Source organism: Asterias amurensis, chromosome 21 (genome assembly GCF_032118995.1).
Source record: "Asterias amurensis chromosome 21, ASM3211899v1".
Lineage (NCBI taxonomy): Eukaryota > Metazoa > Echinodermata > Asteroidea > Forcipulatida > Asteriidae > Asterias > Asterias amurensis.
The window spans coordinates 13,519,525-13,540,043 of record NC_092668.1 but is presented as its reverse complement, the minus strand read 5'-3'; the positions used below and the strand labels follow the sequence as shown (position 1 = coordinate 13,540,043).

Here is a 20,519-nt window from a genome sequence, read left to right as displayed (position 1 = left end):
ATGCTGACGCAACAATTTATGAGAGGCGTCAAAGACGAGAAAGTTACACAGAGACTCGCACCGATGAAGCCCAGAGATATGACGTTTCGGGAACTTCAAATTGAACTTCGTCAACTGGAACGAGAGTCTAGGATTGCAGCAGCTGCAAAGACAGGAACCAAGCTTCAAGCTCAACAATTGCAGCAGATTCGTCCTCCATATCAGCAATCCTCACCGAAAGTGCCAGATGTCAAGAGCCCCAAACCAACTACCGATCATGATGTGTTACAAGAACTTCTCGCCACTGTCCATCAACTAGCTCTGAGGGTAGATCATATCTCTCATCAAACTCCACGTGGACCTCAGCAACCAAGAACAGACCAACATGCCTCTGGTCAACGAGTGTTCTACTGCCACAGATGCGGCAATGAAGGTCATATTGCCAAAGGATGCAGAAGTGCCCCTTTAAACTCCAACGGCCCACGGCCAATGGGCAAGCCGTCAGAGGCCGGGAATCAGCGAGCCCAGTAGTAAGTTCTCCTTCAAACACTGCACCACGTCTGTCTTCAATATGCCACGGTGGTAACATACCTCTCCATCACCAGCAATTGATTGGTCCAACAAACGAAGACGTCGTCAACGTTAATGGTGTGAACTACACTGCCCTAATAGACTCTGGCTCCCAGATCACGTCGATAACGGAAGACATCTTGAGGCAAAACCCTGAGCTCCAGAACATGGAAATTTCTCCTTCAGAAGTCTCCATCGAAAGTGCTAGTGGGCACAGCGTTCCTCACCGAGGTGTCATCCCTTTAACCATCACTATAATGGACGTCGTCTACAAGGATGTTCCTACATTTGTTGTACAAGCAGACAGTTACCGTAGAAACGTTCCAGTCCTCATTGGTACTAATGTCATCAGAGCAGTGAAGAGAGACCATCAAGTGACAAAGAGTAATAAGTTCCTGCCTCCGAAGAGCTCTGCATGGTATGCAGCCTTCAACAGTATTTCTGCTTCAGAACCTGGTAGCCACAGCGACGGTACCATCGGCTACGCTAGGTACATCGGCCGATACCCCCGAGTGATACCAGCAGGCCAAGAAGTAGACATCATTTGTCAGGCACCCCCTGGCAAAGGTCCGTACACTGCAGTAGTTGAAAACTTTCCTCGAAGCTCTTCATCTTTAAAAGTTAGCAACCTGGTCACAGATGTTGAATCTAACTGCCAAGTACCCGTGAGACTTTGCAACATCTCCGCCAAGCCCATAACCATCAAACGCAACTGCAAACTCGCACAGCTAGCATACATCCAGCGCATTGATGATCTACCACTCAATGAAGACTACGAAACGTTACAAGCTAGACAGGAAGACGAAGATGTTTCTCCTTCTTATCAGCTGAGCCAAGTCCATGAAAGTCCAGGAGATGTTAAACATACACCACTTGTTGACCTATCCAAAGCGAAGTTAGACAGCGAGTCACAAAAGCAGCAGCTAGAGAGTCTCCTTCAGAATTACTCTGACGTATTCTCATCCAGTCCCCTGGACTTTGGATGTACGTCGACGATGAAGCACTCCATCCCACTCATAGACAATCAACCCTTTCGACTTCCTCACCGCCGAATTCCTCCTTCACAATACCAAGCTGTCAAAGATCATCTCAAGGCCATGGAAGAAGCAGGTGTCATCCGCAGAAGTAACAGTCCATTCGCCTCACCGATAGTGATAGCCCATAAGAAGGATGGTTCACTGCGGATATGTATTGACTATCGTCGCCTGAACAGCAAAACTGTACGTGATGCATATCCTCTCCCTCGCATCGATGAAGCACTGGACGCTCTTGGAAATGCTCAACTCTTCACCACTCTAGATCTCACATCAGGCTACTGGCAGGTTCAAATGGAAGACGAAGACATACCTAAGACAGCGTTCACTACCCCCATGGGACTATTTGAATGTAATCGGATGCCCTTCGGCTTAGCAAATGCCCCAGCTACATTCCAACGTCTGATGATGACTTGTCTCGGAGAGCAAAACTACGTCACGTGTCTTCTCTACCTCGATGACATCATCATATTCTCTGCCAACTTCGAAGACCATCTCGACCGCCTCTCTAAAGTGTTCTCCTGTTTGAGGCAACACGGTCTGAAACTGAAGCCGTCCAAGTGTAACCTCCTCCAAGAAGAAGTTAGATACCTCGGACACATCGTTTCGAACAAAGGCATTAGTACTGATCCAGAGAAGACGCAACAAGTAGAGCACTGGCCAACCCCCACTAATCGCAAGGAACTACAACGCTTCCTCGGCTTCACTGGCTACTATAGAAGATTTATTAAAGGATACTCACACGTTGTCTCACCTCTCTACAAGCTCACTGCTGGTGACCCAAGACGAAAGAAGAAGAATACCAAAAACACCTCTCCATCTGTAACCCCACCTTTCATCTGGACAGAAGAGTGTCAGAACGCGATGGACATGTTAAAGCAGTACTTGACATCTCCACCGATCCTCGCCTACGCCGACTATTCACTCCCGTTTATACTCCAGACCGATGCATCAGGAGTAGGGCTCGGAGCTGTCCTCAGCCAAGTCCAAAATGGAACAGAGAGAGTCATCGCTTACGCAAGCAGAGGACTCAACCCCGCCGAATCTCGCTACGCAGCACATAAGTTAGAATTCCTAGCCATGAAGTGGGCGATTACTGACAAGCTACGAGACTATCTTCTGGGCAACCAATGTACCGTGCTGACAGACAACAATCCTCTCCTTTATGTCACTACATCTGCCAAACTAGATGCGACAGGCCAAAGATGGATTGCGGCACTATCTCAGTTCAATTTCACTGTTAAATACAAGCCCGGAAAGAACAACGGAGCGGCTGATGCACTCTCTCGCAAATCGCAAGCTGATACTTCAAGAAGTCTCTTGTCATTCCAAAAGGATGCAATCACAATTCCTCCCCACATCGTGCAAGCTATCTGCAACAGTCACCCACCCGAAACAACTCCCTTCATCGAACCTCCAATTGCAAGATGCGATGTCATGACACAGAGTCACACGTCACTCCCATCAAATGAGTTGCCGAGACTACAAGAGAAAGACATCATATCCGCTCAGAGAAGTGACACGGACATATCCAGAGTCATACACTATCTAGAGAAAGGAAGAAAACCAACCAGAGCAGAGAGGAGTTGTGAAAAGCTCGGATGCCTCATGTACCTAAGACAATGGGAAAAGCTTCACATGAAAAACGGCGTACTCTATCGTCTCAGAAAGACCCATGACGGATCAACAGCCGAACAGCTTGTTCTCCCTGAACAATTTCGACACACAGTAATGACATCACTCCACAATGATTTCGGTCACTTGGGCTACGAAAGAACGCTCGACATCGCAAGAACCCGCTTCTTTTGGTCCAAGATGGCAAGTGACATTAAAACTTGGTGTGAACAATGCAAGCGATGCTGCCTAAGAAAAACTCCGTCTACAAAAACGCGTGTACCTTTGGTCAGCATCACCACAACTGAGCCTATGGAATTACTCTGCATCGATTACCTCAAGCTGGAAAGAAGCAAAGGTGGCTATGAAAACATTTTGGTAATCACAGATCATTTCACCAAGTATGCCCAGGCGTTTCCATCTCGCGATCAGAAGGCAGGCACAGTTGCTAAGATACTCTGGGAAAAGATAATACAGCACTACGGATTTCCTGTACGACTACACGCTGATCAGGGTCGCAACTTTGAAAGCCAACTCATCCGAGAATTATGCAAGATCTGTGGCATCAAAAAGAGCCGAACTACCCCGTATCACCCTCAAGGAAATGGCGTCACAGAGCGTTTTAACCATACGCTCCTTAACATGCTTGGGACATTAGAAGAAAATCAGAAGAAAGACTGGAAGCAATACGTCGAAATAATGACACACGCATACAACTCCACACGTCACGACTCCACCGGTTATGCTCCGTTCTACCTGATGTTTGGTAGACACCCAAATCTACCAGTCGACTTGATGTTTGGACTCAATTCCACTCAGAGAGAGTCTACTTCAAACTATGCGGACTATGTAGAGCAGCTGAGAGAAAGACTACAGAAATCATACACAAGGGCCAGCGACTACGTCAAACAAGCGCAGTCGAAGCAGAAACGCCTGTATGACAGAGGTTCCTCCATCGCTCCTCTACGTCTAGGTGACAGAGTCCTCATCCAAAACAAGAACCTCATTGGCACATGCAAATTAGCCGATAGATGGGAATCACAGCCCTATATTGTGATTTCAAAGCACAAAGATCTACCTGTGTACAGCCTCCGCTCCCTCGGTGACGGTAGAGAAAGAACTGTGCACAGAAACATGCTGACTCCATGCATGTTTCTCCCACTAGAAGAGAACAACACAACAGCCGATGAACCACATCAGGAAACCCAGTTAGAATCAGACGAACATCAGGAGAGTGAGAAAGTTCCAACTATCATGGATCATAGTGAAACTAGCGACGAAGAGATAGACATAGACTTCATCCCAGTAGAAACTGAATCTTCGTCAATGTCTCCTTCACTATCTCCGTCACTATCACCTCCTGTCCTCACACCAATCATAGATCTTGAGCCAAGCAATGTCGTTGAAGTTTCCCCTCCTGTCGCACCACCGCAACTTACCCCTGAGTTACCGGAAACCCAAACTATTGATGTTACAGATGAGTCGAACGACACTGAAAGTACGGTATATCTTTCGCCACCGAGCCCTAGACCTATCAGAAACAGACAGCCGCCCACAAGGTTTACCTATGACTTCATAGGTCAAACCAAACAACTGCAAGCACGAGATACATCACGCCAAGAAAAGATATGCAATGGACGACGACTGTTCGACAAGTGGAAAGAGCCTACTATGGCTAAGACAAGAAGAAAAGCTTGTCTGCGTCTCCTTCTGCAAGAACACAGTTCCATCTAATAACCCCCCCCCCCCAATTGTATATACACTGTATTATTATTGATTGTAACTCAATGAAGATAACGAAGTATTATTTAAATAATACTGTTATAGAGAGAAAGAAACAAAAAATCTCTCTGAGTTATGTTCATTTCGTTATAATTGTTACTTTCAATGTGTCAAGATATTGAAGTTGTAATGTAATTAACTTCTGCATTAAGTTTTGTCTACCAAAATGACAGAGTCTTTTTTGAAGGAACCATTTAGAGATGTATTTAAATTACTGGTGTTCTGCTCCTTAGTTATAGAATACTTACCTTTTTGTTGTTCTAACTAAATGCTTGGAACACCAGAGTTTTGTTTAAAGGTTGGATGGTATGGAAGACATTTGCCACCATTTTGTTTTCATAAGTTGTAAAATTTCCATTGTGTAAATATGTAACATAGGTTATGTTAGTTGCATGCCGAGGACGACATTTTTCTCCAGGGGGAATAATGTCACGGGTGCGATGCAACCCCCCCCCCACGTTTATTTTTATGTTACGTAATCATTTGCTTTACTTGCATGGCTAGCGCCCTCTGCGGGCTGCTTTCCGGTTCAAGAGCATTCTGTTTTGGGCCGAAGACCTTAACTGACGTCTTTGCGTGTCTTCACCCAACAGGTAAAGATCTTGTTATATTTTGCATTTAAATGTTTTCCTAATTACTACTTAGATTAAATAGTATGTAATAAGCACTATCCTCAAGTCTCAATTTGTTTATAGAATGTTGTTGACTTTAGTGGATATCTGGTTGCTTTTGCAACATCACGCTAGCTATTTATTGATTTGCGGTGTTTAGATATATTTATTACCTCTAGAGCCTTTCCTAATAATCTTAGCAGTGTTACTGAATGTAACATTTTGGAGATCCTTTAGTATATTTTATCATTGCTTCTGGGATTGGAAATAACCTGTTTATATTGCATTTCACCGTTAATTTGCCTTAAATCCAAGATGGCGGTCGCGTCCTTAATTTTGGCGCGAACCGCGAGTATTGTTTTATCGTTTCATTGTTTATTCTTTTAAAGTTTAGTTTATGTAATTATTATTGTATATTTTGTATGAGCATTCTGTTTTGGGCCGAAGACCTTAACTGACGTCTTTGCGTGTCTTCACCCAACAGATTCACCGTTTACAGATCTCAATAAAACTAAAGAGCTACTATATGATCAGACTTGCCGTTTCATGCCCGTACTTATTCCAAGGGTCACACAAACAATACACAACTCGATTGTCAGTTCTCCTTTAAGTGAGGAGTAATAGATTGAAATGAAATGTGCTTAAGTAGATCTAATAAAAAAAACTCTTGCGCTTTTCAGGAAATTTGACATTTTTAAAACTACACAAAAGCGCTTCACGTTCAGCAAACATTTGAGCTCCTTTTCCTGTAGCCACATCTGGGCTCGATTTCACAAAGCGCTACAATTGATCTTAAAGATGGGTATCAATGTTAATGGCTAAGTGGGATGTCACCAATCACCATGGTGATATTGACAGCTCGTCTTAAGAAGAATCTTAGTGCTTTGAGAGATCGAGCCGTGGACATACATTGTTCACTCATAATCTGAATTAAATGGACTCAAAAAATTCACATAAAAAAAATACCTTGTAATGTTTAGTGTTTATAACTTGTCCCCAGCTCATTTTTGTAATCACCGTTACCTCCTGAGCAGCTTTATGAAATTGATCCCTGTGCCCAATTTCATAAAGTCTGAAGGCAAAATAACTTGCTATGCACAGAAATATCTTGCTTAGCAGAAACAGATTACCAACCAACATTCCATGAAGTTTACAATGTTGTGACTGGTGCCCCACTAAATTTTTTGCTTAGCAAAGAAATTTGCTAAGCACTAAGTTACTAAGCACCATTCCTGCTTAGCAGCTTCATGGAAATTCAGCCCCAGTCCATCACTTCACAAAATTATAAATTTGTCAGCGTGCACTTTTTTTTGTCACGTCTCTTTACAAACGGTCCACATTTACTTTAATTAATCGGCACGCTTTCACTCTGGATTTCTCTCTCTCTCTCTCTGCCGTTTCACACCGGAGGCGGTCGCTGAGGGTATTGATGCGTTTCTATTGGCCAGGCGTACAGGTCGATGATTACGTTATGACCATCAATTAGAGCTCTCTCGTTTATTTTGTGGGTTCGTGTACATTGCTTGACTTGAATTGAGTTGCGTGATCCCTGTGGTACTCAAGTGCCTACAGCTACTTGAGCTACAAAAAAAAGCTGTTTAACAGGAATGCTATTTTAACTTTGTAATGTGTTCGGTTTATCATATAATTGATTTTGGTTATTTGACATGTCTCAGTTTTTTATAATTACCGATAACAAAATCAGGACCCAACCTCAGGGTTCAGCTACTTGACACTATAATACATGTGCTTTGAAAACTCGACAATACTTTGAAATCAACTGTGGAAGGTTTATTATACCTCCATGTTGCAACATAGCAGCTACATAAAACATAGCTCCCACATATGACAACGTGCATTTAACAGTGTTACACAAATCCTTCTGAAAAGCACGGGAGAAGGGGTGTTAAAAAAAAAAAAAAAAATTCAATTAAAATTTGTTCAATTCGGAAAGAAAAAAACTTCAGCAAAGATCATGTGATGCCCTTCTCTTTCTTTTTTTATTAACTTAAGGCAATCCAAAGTCCCCGTTTTTTGGAACTTGACTTTGCATCGACTGAAAAGAACATAGTTGTGTTGTAGGCATTTGTCTTCTTCCATTAATTTGAAAGAATGGAGGAAGAACCATTTGAAGCTAACCTTCACAATTACTTGTAAGCGCCTTTACATGATTTCATTTCCTACATAGCAGCGAGTTCAGAAACTGCATGCTCATGGTGATGATCAAACAATTTTTAGCAGCCCTAAAAAAATGGATCACTTCCCCCAAACCTACCTCCCTCGGCAAGCGCACCGTTAATTGCGCCTACTTTCTACAACCCCCCTCCATTAAAGACTTCCACTGGCATCATCAAGACCTAACTGCGATAATTCACGTCACTGTTCTCGTTTCAAATTAGCTGACCAGGTTTTTCAATATAGAAAAAGTGTCACTGTTCTCGTTTCAAATTAGCTGACCAGGTTTTTCAATATAGAAAAAGTGTCTCTGTCCCCGAAGGAACTGAAGTGGCTACCAGAAGGAAATCTCATTATTCTGTTTAAGAAGCAATCTAAGGACAGATTGTTTCTGACAGGAAATGGATCATTGAAGGAACACTTGGGCTCTACTTTGCATAAAAAAGAGTACAGGTGAGTTCACTATTTAGAACCCCTGGCATATTTGAAGAAGAAAAAAACGCTGCCGAAAATTATCGTTTACAAGCTTTGCACAAAATGTTTGATCAATATTAAATTCTCTACTGAGTTTAGACAAAGTAATATACAAACAAAAACTGAAAATTAATGCTAATTTTTGCAAAAAGAAGTGAAATTGTAGCTTTGTGATGCGTGTCTAGTTTGATTTATGCCACATGCATCTGACAAAAATATTACAGAGCTAATGATGTTTTCATCTTGCACAATCAGGGAGATATTTACATTCAACTTACTAGGGACAAAGTTCCAAAATTCACAGAGATTTTCTTCTTGTTCATCAGAACATTGAAAGATTTGTTTTATTATCAGGAACTTTCTGCAGAATCAAGGAAAGTTGGCAGTTTCATGATTGTTGGTTAAGGGTTTTTGCCAACATTATAAAAGTACTGTGTTGAGAAAAGAAAACTTGTACGCTTTGGATTTCAGTTTTGAAAAAAAAAAATTATAATTTAAAAATTCAGATTTCTAGAAAAGGAAGAGTCGGCCCGAATATGTTTTCGCAAATGCATTTGTCTCATGCCTGCATCCTATGTACATGTACAATGTCCAGAAGGCATGTTTTTATTTACACTACATCCATTAAGTTAGTCTTTTAAGTGCTTTCTCTGTTTACTGTATTTATGTTTCAGCCTTGAAACTTAAAACCTATATCTAAGTTTCACTTTTTATGGATTAAACTTTTCCATAATTATGTTTACAACTGCAGTGAAAGGCTTCATGCATTAAGCCTTTCTGGGATTCACGTTTGAATTTATTTTTTTAGGGTAAAAAATAACCTCTTCTTCTAAAACTACATTACTTTAGGGTATCATTTCAAATAACGTTTTATAGTATCAACCAGTCCTCTTTACCAAGGACTTGGTTTAGGGCCAATAATTGTTTTGAGCATTTACCAAATGCACAACCCTCCCTTTAAACCAAAACGTTTTCATTATTGTCCATATTCGTTCCTTACAATAAAATAACACACAACCCTTTAATCTATTAGGATATTAGTGTAGAGCAACACATTTTATGTCACTTGTTATGTTTTCCACCCCTCCACAAATGCAATGGAACAATCAAAGTTAATTTGCATACTACTGTACATTGCACTGTTGGCAAAGACAACCTGCACATATTAATATCCTTTCACCCCTATTAAACAGAATGGAACATGCCAGTCCTGTTCTTTGCAAGCATAGAGTAGATTGATTACCTCATGAGGTAGAAGGGTCACTGAGTGAACCAATGAAATGAGGGGAAGTAAAACATTCAATGGGTGTGACTGGGAATATTGTAATGAGGTGAGAGCCTGGCAATAGAGGGGGCTATAACACTTGTCAGTTGCTGCAACCACCCCAGTAAACTATGCCATACAGACAGTGTTAAATGCTAACCATTCCAAAATGCACAAAAAATACTCAGAAGTCTTACATCTTTTAACAGTAAAGCCTAAATTATTCATTGGTTCTTGAACTTTTATCCTCTGCTCAATTTGATATGGGAGTTACAGGGCAATGCTAGATATTCTCCTTAAAAAAAAACACTACTGGAACTCGAACCCCTACTCTGCTGATCAGAAACACCAGCTCGAGTCCAGTGCTCTTAACTTGCTAGGCCATGACATGCAACACCCCGACACCCTTAATGAATTAAAAAATTGTATGAGCCTGCATGAATTTAAGTTCATATTAAGATTGTCCAATGGAAATGCCCTTTTCAAAATGGCCATGCCCTTTTCAAAATGGCCTTGCCCTTTCCAAGATGAGACTCCATGTGTACTTACCGCATTACTGGTGTTGATGTCTGTGCTGCCCTTCAAGTAGTCCAAGACCTTCTCTAGGTTGCCAGCTCTTGCTGCTCTTAAGAAGCTGGCATTACCATCTGATTGCTGCACAAACAAATGGCAATAAATCACACTCAATTAGCTGTGTCAAGCCCGGTTTATATTGAATGCAAATGCGAAGTGAGTTTCATCGCCACATGGCTGTTTTCGCAGCAAATGTTTTGCAGGAATTGAACATGGTTCCAAGTTTTGTTTTCCAGATTTGTGACATCAACATTCATACCGCACTCTCATTTGCAGGATGAATAAACCAGGCTTCGCCCTTTCGTTACTGAGTTCTTTTGGACGCAAACAACCCCTAGTGCAGGGCTTGACCTTTACACTGGACTTTACTTGTCAGGCCAGTAACCTTATGATTCACAGATTCAAATTTTGTTGAATAAAACCTCAATACTTCGAAGTGAAATTAAAGGCAGTGGACACTATTGGTAATTACTCAAAATAATTATTAGCATAAAACCTTTCTTGGTGGCGAGTAATGGGGAGAGGTTGATGGTATAAAACATTGAGAGAATTGGCTTCCTCTGAAGTGCCATAGTTTTCGAGAAAGAAGTAAATTTCCACAAATTTGATTTCGAGACCTCAGGTTTAGAACTTGAGGTCTCGAAATCAACCATCTAAATGCACACAACTTGGTGTGACAGGGGTGTTTTTTTTTTCTTTTATTATTGTCTCGCAACTTCGATGACCGATTGAGCTCAAATTTTCCCAGGTTTGTTATTTTACGCATATGTTGAGATACACCAACTGTGAAGGCTAGTCTTTGACAATTACCAATAGTGTCCACTGCCTTGAACTAAAAATGATTTATAGTACTATCAAAAGCTGCCAAATGTGTTTATGGTCATTCATTTTAAGGGTGATTACCAAACGTATACAGACCCTTTAAAGATTTATTTCGGACCCTGTCACTGCATCCTTGATGGCCCTTGAAATGGTCCCTTGGAGTATTCTATTTTCTAATTGAGGTGACCTTACCACCAAGGGTAACAAGCTTTGCCACTTACCAAAATGTCAGGGGTGTCATTGAGATAAACAGAAGGCGGGGCCTGGGTCTCCCCTTGCACCCCGTTTACACTAGATCAAGAAAGATCTAGATCAATTTTGGCAATGTGGATTAACGGCTAGTGTCAAAATTGCCGGTTCAAGATATGCCAATTTTAATCTCGGACCTCTCGAGGAGGGTTGAATCAGGCAACTTGTAGATCAGATCCAGCAAAGTGGATTCGAAATACAAGTGTAAATGCAAAGTTGGCGCTGCTCAAAACTGTTTTTTTTTTTTTTTTTTTTTTTTTTTTTAAAAACCCCTACAAAGTATGTATTTTGAACAAAAACCCGTACTAAGTGTGGGAAAAACGTACTAGTTGGCATGTCTGCAAAGGTGGATCAGCCACGCCCATTCGATGTGGTCATTTCCGGTTTCGCTACAAATGGTGTGCATATTTTTGTTTTGCGCGTGTCTAGTCTGTTCTGAAAGCCACTTACCACTGATGTCTGTGCCTCGTCCGGTGACGGAGTGTTGTCTGTCATAAGTTTCTCCGGTTTCTCCGGCTTGGCCGGCGGAGCCCCGTCCGCATTTTCCTTCTGTAGAAATAAGAAGAGGAGAATGTTTTACAAGAAGCACCTTGAAGCACATGAATGGGTAGCGTTGGTATTTGTCAAAGACCAGTATCCACACTGTGTGTGTTACCAAACATATACAGGAAACCACCAACCTGTGAAAGTTTTAGCTCAATCGGTCATCGAAGTCACAAGAAATAAGTGGGGGGAAAAACCTTTAAAAAATATTTTCACACACGATGAAGACTTATTTTAATAAACTTTTTATGCTATGCTATGAATCATAATTTTTCAGATTTTTCCAAGGGCAAAAGAAAAATCCTGAATCAGACAAAAGTAGCAAGAAAGTCATGGCATCTGAATAGTTCAAAGCATAACTTTTACACTTTGCCTGCAAGAACAGGTGAACAGGTTTCTTGCAGTCTACCACCATTTAACATTTAATCCATAATGATGAATATTGCAATTACCTTTCATGCACTTCTCCTAAAAATTTCATCACAAAATAAAAAGACCGTAGTTGTCCTTTGACGCCTTCGAGCAATTTCCAGGTGTCAATTCTGACAACATAATGTTTTACGCAATACATCTCTTTAAAAAAAAAATCAACTTTTCTTTCTGTGAAGCCAGCGGCAACAAATTGACTATCCATGGCAGCACCAGTGTCATTTTCCTGAAGGAAAGACACCTGGATTTTGACAAAGAAACTTCGTTTTGTGAAGCTGCGATCGATCGATAGTTCAGGAGGTCCTTTGCGGATGGGTTTCATAGACAAGAACAGATTTATTGTGTGGATGTGTGGTTAACTGAATTTTGATTAAATTGAGTAAATTTGAAATGGTTGAACAAAGACAATTCGAGTGGGAGTTGTACCAACAATCTGTTATTGCTCCTGCATATTTTTGTTTAGCAGAAAACCTCTAAGCAATATTTACTACTTAAGCAGGTAATATTGGGCACTGATTCTAGAAAATTTTTCCAAAAGAGTGGCCTAGATCTGTGAAGGCTAAAATAAAACTAAACACCAACAGAGGGAGAGCTCTAAAATTGCAATTGACAATTGAAGAATTGATGTAGTTTGAAGCGTCAGAACGACTGTGAAGTTTGAATGGGTCATTATTTTATTATTCAGCTGCAAGAACCTAACCGTGGCTTTGTGTTCGACCAAAAACCTGACAGTTACAAATCATAACCATAGAGTGACAAAGCACCTAGGAGCCTGGGGTGTTTTAGGTGCGGTTTTTTAAATATTTTTTTTTAAAGATAATTTTGTAGATCTACGGATAAAGGTACAAGCTACAAAACAGGATTTGAATAGTAATCCTGTCAATGCTGGATAATCTAGTTTTGTCAGTGAATCAAGAATGAAAGGGGGGATTACCGCCAGATTAGATTCATAGCTTTTCTACGAAGTGACCGGATAAACTTGAGGTAAAGCAGCTCTATGAAAGAGGATCAAGATAAACATGCACTGCTTCCTCCCTACTGTACGAAGCTGTCAGCCATAGTCAAAATCAAGCAGCTTCGGCAATGACTATAGCCCTTTTCACACGACAGCAATTAAGCATGGGTCTCTTGCTTTATTTTATCATGGTTGTGAAATTTCACAAAAATGCACCTTGTAAGAAAGGACAATCATGTTGATGATGTCGAGACATGAGGACAGTTTGACATTTCACAACAGACTTTGTCCTTTCACATGAAGTGCAATTTGAAAAATTTCACAACCATGCTCAAATTAAGCATGGGTCCCCTGCTAACTTGCATTCATGTGAAAAGGGTTGATGGCTTCTGGCTTCTTTCAAGATCATGTCTATGCATCCTCGCCGTCCATCACTCCCATAATGTCCAAAACATTCAATTAAGGCCAAATAAAAAAAATAGCATGTTTAGCGCCTGCCTTTTTGAAAAAAGGGAAGGTTGTTTTTTTATTTTTATTTTTTTATTTTAATGGCTGCCCTTTTTTTTTTAAGACAACCGGCTGGGTTTTAAAAAGACAAATGAAAAAAATTTTTGTCTGAGATTGTAAAAATGTTTCCTTTTTTAATGACAAAATTTATCATTAAAAGTACGAGACTAGAGAAAAAAACAAAAAAAGAGGCGGCCTCTAAAACGGAAGCAGGCGGGGATGCCAAACATGTTTTTATTTTATTTGGCCTAAACTGAACATGCCCCTCTCCCGTCTCTGGCACAATTTAATCATGTTCTCATTTACCCAGACCTAGATATTAACTCCGCCGAACTCAAGCTGAGCCTCGTAATGTTACTCTGGCAAGAAATAACATCAGTAACCCTATTCAAGACCCAGCTCGGATGTTAAATGGCTGATGTTTAACCAGGGCCTTGTGTTAAAGGCAGTGGACACTATTGGTAATTACTCACAATAATTATCATCATAAAACCTTTATTGATTACGAGTAATGGGGAGAAGTTGATGGTATAAAACATTGTGAGAAACAGCTCCCTCTAAAGTGACGTAGTTTTCGAGAAAGAAGTAATTTTTCACGAATTTAATTTGGATTTTTTTTTCTTCTCTTTTCTCTTTTTTCCCCTCCTTTTTCCCCCCTTTATTTCCCCTCATTTTTCCCCCCTGATATTTTGTTGTTGTAAATTATATTTCTCTCCCAATTGAGCGCACACTTGTTTATCACACCGAGCTGAGGTTCCATGTTTAAGACTATAGTCAATACTGCGCATTGATTAAAAACCAGGTTGGGTTACCGTTGCCAATTAGTAGTACCAGCTAAAATGTCAGCCGTGTTTTTTACCAGACTTTCTGATATCATCTTCACATTAAACAGAACCAAAACTGACAGCTGGTTTGTAAACACGATGTATTGAGCCTATATACATATACATGTATGGTTGCTAATATACAACAAAGTAACGCTTTTTAATTTTTTTCTATGCAAGTTGCCAGACACACAAGGCCTGAAGGCCACTTCAAGGTGTGGGCTACAATTATTTTTTCCAGAGGACGTTGCCACCTACTCCTAGTGCTGAAACAGCGTTACCCCTTTTACAGTCCATATGGATGTAGGCTTGGGTATCATCAATTCAAAGCCTGGCTGATAGAGCAGAAAGTACTACCTCCCCAATTTTAAGTAGCAAGTGTCACAACCGGGATTCGAACCCACACCCTGCTGATCAAACACCACAGCTTGAATCCGGTGCTCTTAACTGCTTGGCCATGACACGCCACGCCAATTGCCTGCATTTTGCAACCAAAAGATGAAATTCTAATTCAGAAAACCAACGGACCCTTTAATACTGGTGTAGGTCATAAATAACAGTCAGAAAAAATGTCCAACATGAATCAGAAATTCTACAGTGATTGCTGTCAAGTTCGCAACACGATTTATAATCCTCCAAAGCCGCCAGACATTTCTAACAATTCCGCACACAATCGCAAACAAAAATCCATTCTCCAAATGAGCTTCTTTTTTTTTGGTGTTCGAGCGTTATTGAAAGAGGTTATTTTTAGACGGTAGGGTTTGGCATAATTCTGTTTGAGTATACATGTACACGCAGTTCCTTGCAGCGATGTTGTTATTTTAAGTGTCTATGTTCATGAACAGCCAGCACGGACAGGCTGTTTTATTAAGGCTAGGGGTCGATATGATGTGCTGAATGTTTTTTATTTTCTTACAGCAGTTTGTGCCAATCGATAAACAGGCATCTAATTCATTGACTGGCTGACATAATGAAGAAATATTACCTTTTTTATTATTATTAAAGGCAGTGGACACTATTGGTAATTGTTAAAGACTAGTCTTCTCACTTGGTGTATCTCAACATTATGCATAAAATAAGAAAACTGTGAAAATTTGAGCTCAATTGGTCGTCGAAGTTGAGAGATAATAATGAAAGAAAAAACACCCTCGTCGCACGAAGTTGTGTGCGTTTAGATGGTTGATTTCGAGACCTCAAATTCTAAACTTAAGGTCTCGAAATCAAATTCGAGGAAAATTACTTCTCTCTCGAAAACTATGTCACTTCAGAGGGAGCCGTTTCTCACAATGTTTTATACCATCAACCTCTCCCCATTACTCGTCACCAAGTAAGGTTTTGTGCTAATAATTATTTTGAGTAGTTACCAATAGTGTCCACTGCCTTTAAATCAATGAGATTCGGAAACCAGATATTGCTGCAACTGGTAACCCATTCATTTCTTGCTTAGCACAAAACTTTGCTCTGCAGAATTTTCTGCTTAACAGCTCTATCAAAGTGGGCCATGCTCTACTCACAAACAACTCTAAAAGTATTGTGAAACCCAGTAACCCGATTCAATTCCGTCCCAGCGTGAGATTCGTAAACCTTGGCATCCAGATATTGCTGCAACTGGTAACCCATTCATTTCTTGCTTAGCACAGAACTTTGCTCTGCAGAATTTTCTGCTTAACAGCTCTATCGAAGTGGGCCATACTCTACTCCCAAACAACTCTAAAAGTATTGTGAAACCCAGTAACCCGATTCAATCCCGTCCCAGCGTGAGATTCGTAAACCTTGGCAACTGCTGCAACTGGTAACCCATTCATTTCTTGCTTAGCACAGAACTTTGCTCTGCAGAATTTTCTGCTTAACAGCTCTATCGAAGTGGGCCATACTCTACTCCCAAACAACTCTAAAAGTATTGTGAAACCCAGTAACCCGATTCAATTCTGTCCCAGCGTGAGATTCGTAAACCTTGGCATCCAGTGGGCGGACACCTCGGCACTGAGAGAACCTTGGCTTGTGGTACCCCTTTTGAAAAAGAAAACCCAGGTAGAAAGGGTTTCAATTGGGTTTATTGTGTGGGTGTATGTTATTCACAAGGTGTGGGTTATTTGTGTACAAGGTCCTGGTGTGTACAGAAAGCCAAGGTCAGTAAAAATGCACTTTCAGCTAAAAGGAAAAAAACCCAGATCGGTTTGGGTGCTTAAAGTTAAACTTTGTTCAAATCCTGTAAAAGGGAATCATTTTATATCACAAATTGGTCCAGTTGATTGCTAATTTGTAAAATCAGGTATGAACTGCTAATAAAGTTTCAGGGTTAGCCCTTAACTTTTTCAATGACTAGCCAGCAATAAAAACACGATGGTCTTACATTGTTGATTTTAATTAAAATATTTCTAAACGAATCCCACCTCAAACCTACAGTTCTGGTCAGGACGATATGACGCAGTAGTTATAAAAACAAACATTTAACATTCACACAAATCAAAGGCCAATGAAGAAAACCACACTATTTGCTTAGATAAACAAAACTCTTTTCAGAGAAAATGTCAAACGTAAAACATTCACACAAATCAAAGGCCAAGGAAAAAACAACACTTGTTATTTAGATCACCATAAACTCCAATGAAGAAAACCACACTATTTGTTTAGATCAACAAAACTATTTTCAGAGAAAATGTCAAACGTAAAACATTCACACAAATCAAAGGCCAAGGAAAAAACAACACTTGTTATTTAGATCACCATAAACTCTTTTCAGAGAAACATCTTTGCATTTCCGACGCTACCTTTTCTTCCGGCAATGTTTTGATGACAGTGAGACAAATACAAAGAAGAATACCCTTCAACAAACCACCTCAGAATGTTTCAGGGTTTTATGCGTATAACAAACATCAGGAGCACTCATCAAATGTTTCAAGGGGGGCACATTTTAATACAATAACAACAAAAGCAGGGCCAGGTGACAAAGCCTCTTTCCAGAGAAGTGTTTTTGTTTTGGAATCTCTTCCAGAACTGGCGAGGATAAGGTCATTGACTCAAAACCCCAAGGTCCCAAGGTCTTCTAACTCTATGATTCAACTCACTGGTTGAAGATCGTAAGAGGGGGAGGGGACTTCAGTTATTTATGCAGTTGGTCAAGGCATGGACCAAGAGAACCACTCCAACCTCTTATAATATAACTGGCCATCTTTTTGGCCTTTTTTGTTGTTGCTGAGAGCAATAGTGAAACTGAAAATAGGAATACAGTTTGTAGGACAATCTCTGGGGGATATTTATGGTAAATATTGGGACCACTGAAAATTGTGAATGGCTTTTCACTATTTTCTCTCAACTCACACGACGGGTTAAGCCCAAATTTCCAAAGTTTGTTAATACCATGGAATACTCTACCAACCCTGTATGATACATTTAAAGGGAAGGTATACGTTTGGTAATTACTCAAAACAAATATTAACTTAAAAACTGACTTGGTAACTAGCATTGGAGAGCTGTTGATAGTATAAAACATTGTGGGAAACGACTCCCTCTGAAGTAACGTAGTTTTTGAAAAAGAGGTAATTTCTCACTAAAACATTTAAAGACTTCTAGCTAGAAGTCTTTTATTCCTATCTGAAAGCACACAAATTCGTCCAACAAGGGTGTCTTTCATCATTTTCTCCCAACTTCGATGACCAATTGAGCTCAAATTTTCACAGGCTTGTTATTTTATGCATATGTTGAGATACGGCAAGTGAGAACACTGGTCTTTGACAATTACCAATAGTGTACCTTCCCTTTAAAGGGAAGGTATACCTGACAGTGAAAGGGTGTTATATCAACATGTTGTGCAACTGATTACATCCACAGGTTAAAAGATCGGCCAGACCAAATAGAAAGTCTGCCCAGACAGTTTCGGATGTCAGGACTAAATTTCCACTCGAGTCTGGATGATTTTCCTCCATCTAGTCATGTTCTTGATTGTTACGTGATAAGATGAGTTCGTCAGATTGTCTGAAAACTTTGACACATGAGTATTTTATTAAAAGCCGCGAGTTGAACAAGCTGTGTAGAAAGATATTTTTATTCACGGGTATAATTTCAGATTTTATTACCAAGTGGAATTTTGTAAGGGCGAGGTTTCAGTATTGGAAACTTTTATGATTTATCTGGTTTCCGTATTATTTGTAAATTAATATAAATTTCAAAGATTTTTTGGAGTACCGCAAAAAAAAGTATTATAAAATCTCGAGGAAGAAAGTGAAAAAATTTCCACACAAAATGGAAGGTATTGTCGGAACTTTCGCCTAAATTTACTCAGGTATTCCTGATCAAATAATAAGGAAGGAACTTTTCGATAAAACCACATGCGCACTTTGTGATTTACAGCAAAGTACTAAATTATTATTAATTCTGAATATTAAATATTTAACACGAATAAGCTGTACCACCAACTCACATTTCAAGTGTCATCGCAAAACAGTTCTATTCAGTTCAGCAAATATATAGTTGTAATTTTATTTTTGTTCTTGAGACTTTCATCTTTAAAAGGTGTTAGGCGCTAGTATTATATTATAAATACAGTTGTTATTATTATTATTACTACACAAACATAACAAGTAGGCCTTTACCAATTCCAAAAACTCAGCGAAAATTTCATGCTACATAGTACAAGTATCAATGAAACTAAATCCACATTCCTTGACTCATACACTATGTAAATAAACGACCATCTTTCATCAGTCATTCCAATAGACAGAATTACCCGATAAAAAATAATTTTTTGTTCTCTTTTTGAGAGAGAAATATTAAAATCCACAGCACTGGGGCAAACTAATTGACTTATTTATGCTCTGCTGACCTACATGTTCACGGTCGCCTACCAGTAATAAATGACTCTGCATGCACTAGATAACGATCGGCCAGCCTTGGAAAATTGGTAATGTCAACATGGAGACATGAAGACCTTGCATTTAATCATGGTCACGACAATATGGTCATGTTCACTGTTCAGACATTGAAGAAGCCTTACAGAACCAACAGGGGGAATGTAGTTGGTGCTCCTTGCTCTAACCGGGTGCCCTTGATCAGTGCCCCTTTCTCTAACCGGGCTGCCCCTTCCTCTAACCGGGCTGGCCCTTCCTCTGACCGGGCTGCCCCTTCCTCTAACCGAGCTGCACCTTCCGCTTATTGAGTGCCCCTGCCGGTAACTGGGTGCCCTCCACCATTGCCCCTTCTCTAACTGGGTGCCCCTTCCTTCAACTGGGTGTCCTTGATCAGTGCCCCTTCTTCAAACTGGTTGCCCTTGGTTTGAGAAAAAAATTAGACTACCCCTTCAAGAACCAAAAAACATTTTCATGCGCAATGTAGGTCTACATGTACACCATCATTCATTCACATCAAATAACTGATCAATTTAGGCGGCTACTTTATCAATTTACAGCAAATTTTGACCCCTTATAATGAATTGTTCCACTACCAAAAACCCAAGCTGTGGTCATACACCCTTCATCATACCCAGCATAGTTTTCCCAGCGACATTCCATTCATTTCAGCAAGGATTACCCCACAGTCAAGCTGTCAGGGTCAAAGGGAAATACCTGCCACATCCAGGCCAACTTTCCCACAACTGTCAAACTCATGAATGACTTCGATCAACGTTGTCCGAGTCCAGTGGAGAGAGTTCCCCTCCAAGCCTTGGGGGATCAGCCCTGGACTAATTTGTAGGAGTCCGTTGTGTGGGAAACGCTTGCCCTCCTAAACTTCTCGTTGCTTTTTTGCATTCATGTGCTTTGGCAGAGGTACAATCGGGTGAAAGAGAGGGTTGGGAAAGAATAGCAGGGATTACCCTTAACTTTTCAATGACTAGCCAGTTAGGCATGTCATTTCACTAGTCCACCAGCTTTGTGACTAGTCCACAGGGATTGCTCTTAACTTTTTCAGTGACTATCCAGCAGGACAAGTTAGCTTGTCATTTCACTGGTCCACCAGATGTTTGACTAGTCCACAGGGATTGCTCTTAACTTTTTGAGTGACTATCCAGCAGGACAAGTTAGCTTATCATTTCACTGGTCCACCAGCTTTTTGACTGGTCCACAGGGTTTGGACCAAACATTTCTAGAGACAAGCCAGCAAAAATCTTGCTAAACAGAA

At 40.4% G+C, this 20,519-nt stretch overlaps 1 protein-coding gene across 1 annotated transcript in view; it reads right to left on the bottom strand.

The window, feature by feature from the left end:
- The window catches only part of LOC139952861 (uncharacterized), a 131,837-nt gene that overhangs the window by 96,478 nt on the left and 14,840 nt on the right, over window positions 1-20,519 (bottom strand). The window contains 2 exon segments of the mRNA XM_071952126.1: window positions 10,053-10,157; window positions 11,598-11,696. Coding sequence (XP_071808227.1) covers window positions 10,053-10,157; window positions 11,598-11,696 — 204 coding nt within the window.